The following is a 2,397-nucleotide window of genomic DNA, read 5'->3' on the forward strand; positions in this document are numbered from 1 at the left end:
TCGTAACAGGCCAGCGCCGACAGAAAACACGTCGTCTTGCACTTATCGCACTGCCGCTCGTCGTCCGGCAACAGCTCAAACGCCTCCCGTTCCGCTTCCGTAATACCCTGAGGAACCCCTCATTTTTTTAAAAAAATCTTCAAACCCCGCTCGTACCCCCCTAAAATTTTTTGGGGGGGTTTCTTTACCTTTTCCAGCAAAGCTTTGCGAAGTTTCCGTTCCTCTTGTACCAGGACGAACATTTCTTTGTGAACGGCGGCGGCCAAGTTGAGGTCTAATTTTTCGGGGCAAGCCGCCATCTTACAGATGAGCTCTTCGTGGGAGAAGACGCAGTAACGACGTAAACGACGGTAATGTTCGATGCACTGCCTGCCGGCGGGCAGCTGCAGATAACAGCAGGCATTAGGGGGAACCCCTGAAATTAGGGGAACCCCCCTTTGTACCCCAAAAAGGCATCCAGGCATCCCCAGTGCAAACCGTAGCGGTGAAAGCCTCAAAATCCCAGCTCAACGTGTGGAGCTTCCCAAGCGTCTTCCTTCCCCTGAAGAGCACCCACTCTAAATTTGGGGTTCTTATCTTTGATTTTGGGGTCCTCACTCTCGATTTTGGGAGGCTGAATTTAGGGGAACCCCTTTTGTACCCCAAGAACACATCCAGGCATCCCCAGTGCAAACCGTAGAGATAACACCTTCAAAATTCCAGCTCAACGCTCGGAGCTTCCCAAGTGTCTTCCTTCCCTTGAAGAGCACCCGCTCTAAATTTGGGGTTCCCATCCCAAATTTTGGGGTTCTCATCCTATATTTTTGGGGAGTGAACTTAGGGGAACCCCCCTGTACCCCAAAAACACATCCAGGCATCCCCAGCGCAAACCACAGCGGTGAAACCCTCAAAATCCCAGCTCAACGCTCAGAGCTCTCCAAGCATCTTCCTTCTCCCAAAGAGCACCCACTCGAAATTTGGGGTTCCCATCCCAAATTTTGGGGTTCTCATCCTATATTTTTGGGGAGTGAACTTAGGGGAACCCCCTCTGTACCCCAAAAACACATCCAGGCATCCCCAGCGCAAACCTTAACAGTGAAACCCTCAAAATCCCAGCTCAACCTGTGGAGCTTCCTAAGCGTCTTCCTTCTCCCAAACAGCACCCACTCTAAATTTGGGGTTCTCATCCTAGGTTTTGGGGTTCACCCCTAAATTTTGGGGAGGGTGAATTTGGGGGAACCCCCTTTGTACCCCAAAAACACATCTAGGTATCCCCAGGGCAAACCTTAACAGTGAAACCCTCAAAATCCCAGCTCAACGCTCGGAGCTCCCCAAGCGTCTTCCTTCCCTTGAAGAGCACCCCCTCTAAATTTGGGGTTCTGGCCCCCGATTTTGGGGTTCACCCCTAAATTTTGGGGGTGTAGGGGCTCACCCAGTCGGCGGTGCAGAAGTTGACGGCCTCGGCGAAGTTATAACCCTGGTTGAAACCGCTGTGGTAGGCCCGGGGGAAGGTGATGACGAACTCGCCGGCGCACTGGTTAGTCCGTACGACCTAAATCACGAGAGGGGGGGACCCTCACAAAATTTGGGGTGAAGGGAGAGAGAGGGGCTTAAGGGGTGGTTTTGGGGGGCCCCCCCCGATACTTACGGGGACCCCGTGGGCCATGAGGGTGTTGGGGTTCATGAGGGTGACGAGTTGGTGGAGTAAATCGGGTTGGCTCTCGAAAAGTTCGGGCGTCAACTTCTTCATCACCTCCTCCAGGTGCTCGGCCGCGAAGGAGGGGACCCCGTACCAGGTCTTGGGCTCACCCCTGGGGAGAAAGGGGGGGTCAGGGGGACCCCAAAAACCTCCTCCATGGTTTGGGGGCACCCCAAAAACCTCCTCCCACCCTGTTATCACGTCTTGGGCTCGCCTCTGGGGAAGGTGGGGTCAGGGGAACCCCAAAAACCCTTCCTTGTACCCCATACCACAATTTGGGGGGGTCATGGCACCCCAAAAAGCCTCCCTGCACCCCATATTGCATCTTGGGGGGGCCATGGCACCCCAAAAATCCTCTGTTCATCCCATACTGTGTCTTGGGGGCATCACGGCACCCCAAAAACTCCCCGCACCCCATATCGCATCTTGGGGGGGTCATGGAACCCCAAAAACCCTCCCCGCACCCCATATTACATCTTGGGGGGGTCACGGCACCCCAAAACCCCTCCTTGCACCCCATATTGCATCTTGAGGGGGTCATGGCACCCCAAAACCCCTCCTTGCATCCCATATTGTGTCTTGGAAGCATCATGGCACCCCAAAAAGCCTCCTCTCATCCCGTACTGCATCTTGGGGGGGGTCATGGCACCCCAAAACCCCTCCTCTCACCCCGTACTGTGTCTTGGGGGGGTCATGGCACCCCAAAACCCCTCCTCTCA

The 2,397-nt window shown here is 54.8% G+C and overlaps 1 protein-coding gene across 1 annotated transcript in view; it reads right to left on the reverse strand.

Moving 5' to 3' along the window:
* Positions 1-7: 7 nt before the first annotated feature.
* Positions 8-2,397, reverse strand: part of LOC104165547 (lysine-specific demethylase 5C-like) — a gene marked incomplete at its 3' end in the record, with an annotated part of 3,382 nt that continues 992 nt past the window's right edge. Inside the window, exons 3-6 of the mRNA XM_009705203.1 lie at positions 1,628-1,803; positions 1,412-1,531; positions 189-383; positions 8-107 (exon numbers count right to left, since the gene is read on the reverse strand). Coding sequence (XP_009703505.1) covers positions 8-107; positions 189-383; positions 1,412-1,531; positions 1,628-1,803 — 591 coding nt within the window. The remainder of the gene's footprint in view (positions 108-188; positions 384-1,411; positions 1,532-1,627; positions 1,804-2,397) is intronic.

This window comes from Cariama cristata, unplaced genomic scaffold, assembly GCF_000690535.1.
Source record: "Cariama cristata isolate BGI_N322 unplaced genomic scaffold, ASM69053v1 scaffold6650, whole genome shotgun sequence".
Lineage (NCBI taxonomy): Eukaryota > Metazoa > Chordata > Aves > Cariamiformes > Cariamidae > Cariama > Cariama cristata.